General features: G+C 38.8%; 1 protein-coding gene across 1 annotated transcript in view; it reads left to right on the top strand.

Moving 5' to 3' along the window:
* LOC137996306 (uncharacterized) overlaps window positions 1-2,500 on the top strand; it is a 7,906-nt gene that overhangs the window by 2,500 nt on the left and 2,906 nt on the right. Inside the window, exon 3 of the mRNA XM_068841712.1 lies at window positions 1,527-1,659. Within this exon, the coding sequence (XP_068697813.1) occupies window positions 1,527-1,659 (133 nt within the window). The remainder of the gene's footprint in view (window positions 1-1,526; window positions 1,660-2,500) is intronic.

The following is a 2,500-nucleotide window of genomic DNA, read 5'->3' as shown; positions in this document are numbered from 1 at the left end:
AAATGTACGACTTCTGGTGGACGAACAAAAGAAGCTAATGAGAGATCTTTTGTTTTCGTCCACCAGCCTGGCGGCGATTACGTCACTTGAAAACCTCCTATTCACTCAGAACTATAAAAGTCACTTTTATAGTTCTGGCCCCAGTTGTTCAAATTCCGGTGGATAAGCCACTATCCGACAGTTTCAATCTCTGCAAGGAAATCAGTATTTACTCACGTAACCTGGTTGATATAATTGTGACTATATTATCCCAATGTGACCTTGTACACGAAAATGGTAACCTGAAAATGTATTTGGCAGCACGTCTTTGTGTTCCTTCAATCTCTGAACAAGTGTAAGATGAATTGACTTCCCAACAATTACCTATATCAGTGTCTTTCTCTCACAGTTGGAGTCATAGTTCTAACTGATGTTTTTGTTCCAACAAACGGTACCTATGATCAAGACGCTACTGAGTTTGCGTCTGTTTCTTATGCTTGCGTCATCATCTTTGTTTCTGATTGGCTTAGAACCCTCGCATAATTCTCGCTGGCAGGCCTTCTTTTGTCGGAACTGTTCATTTGTCAAATACTTTTCCAATCACAGGAATCGCATAAATCGTCCAGTAATATAGAGATTATTTGACGACTGGTGCTGAGGCTAGGCTATAACGCAACTTAGACTTCGGCAGAGGGTAACCAATGGTTACAGCATTTAAGGACGTTCGCGCTCAAAATGTTCCCACGTACAAGTTTTTTTTAAACTTGCCACGCAGAAAGGTAATGATCTACCTTTGCTAAAAAGGCAAAAAAAATGGGGAGTCACCGTGCTTTTTTCGAGATCATGAGGTGCACTTTGAGAAGATTGCGTTATTTTAAGACGATCTTAGCTTACAACTGTCAGCAATAAAAAAGCTACATTAGTGAAATATAGATCAGGTAAACTTACTCAATTCAACATAACTAATATAAGTAAATTAACCTTTGCAGCTGATGTCTTTTTTTAGGTGAAATAGACCTTGAAAAACGATACGTATTAGTCTAAGAAAGAAAACTTCGGTTGCACGAGAGCATAAAATGCGAAATATTTGTAACTTCTCACGCACAGACTTTTTTTTTGTTGTTAAAATGGACAAAATCAGAAAAGGAAGTGATCTACGGAAAGAAAATAGGGGTCACCGAGCATTCAAGAGTTAAATCCCTGCGAAGTTCTCTTAGCGATGGTATATTCGCACTGTCACGTCATTGCGTGACATTTCCGGGAAGACCTGGGTCCACAGCTATCCCATCATGCCACCTGCTTTCACGTTCCATTCTTGTGGAAAATATTTGCGCCTTTAGTATCGTGTTTACCTTCGTGGTCTGCGATGCATGACGTGCGCGTGACATGCGCGAAAAAATCGCAGTAGCAATGGGCGCGAACGTCCTTAAGTAAATGATAAAACATTCTTGAATTCGGCTTTTGCGTAACTTGAAGAATGGGAATTTCAGAAGAAGAAGAAGAGTAGGTCAGTAATCCTTTTCTTCCTTCTTTTATTTCCTCGCCAGCCTCCTCAATTTGGTTCAGGATATTCCATTGTGAATCCAGATGTAATTGATCTAAATCTTTTCCCAAACATTTCAAAAGTGGAATGGAGTTATAGCACCCTAGAGCCCGGTGATTGTATCTACATTCCCTCAGGTACGTCTTAGTTTATACTCTAGGAAGTAGATGACTTGTACGAGATATTAGATCGACAGTTTCTATTTGAACATGTGCCTCCAATACTAAGGATTTAAAATCAGGGCCAACCGGAATTCCCCGCTCCCCAAAACCACAAACGAAAAACAAACAAAAAAATATATCTATAAACGTTTTCATGGTATATTTGGTTTAACGGTAGCCAAGAAAAGATTTGGGAAGAGTGAAGAGATCCTCGCGCTTATCTGGACAATTTAAGCAATTGTCTTTTAATTGGCCTTTCCGAAATTCAGCAGGGAACTGGGGCGAGTTTCAAGTTTTAACTAATCGATAAACTGACACTACCACATGAAAGATCATGTTGAGATTGGTCATTTGGCCTAGTATGGTGCTTTTAGGGTGAACAGAGAGCAAGTTATGGACCTTGAAACATGGTTCAAAATCCATACAGGCGTCTCTAATTTTGATACAGCGTCCCCCAAAACCATATAAACTCTATTTGTTTTTGTTTTTTTTTTTTATCAGTTTAGTGACAACTGTAAAATCCCGTCATGTACCTACAATTTGAAAGAAGCTGCGATGAAAATCGCTATGTTTGCCCATTTTAAAGAGTATCACGGAAATCATAAAAATTTTAACAGTTTATATGGTTTTATCCCGCGGATAATTTAAACAGTGACAAAACACGTACATTGTATTTGGGAGTGTAATATAAGACCTTACAGTCGAACTTCTGTGATCAGGGTAAAAAAAAACCTTTATAAATGAGGAAGTAATCAACGGTGGTGTATGTACGGACATGAAAAAAGAATTTGAATTCAGCCTCTTGACTATCCAGTTT

The sequence above is a fragment of the Montipora foliosa genome, chromosome 1, assembly GCF_036669935.1.
Source record: "Montipora foliosa isolate CH-2021 chromosome 1, ASM3666993v2, whole genome shotgun sequence".
Taxonomy (NCBI): domain Eukaryota; kingdom Metazoa; phylum Cnidaria; class Anthozoa; order Scleractinia; family Acroporidae; genus Montipora; species Montipora foliosa.
Note: the sequence above shows the minus strand (reverse complement) of the source record. Positions and strands in the feature narration are given on the sequence as shown.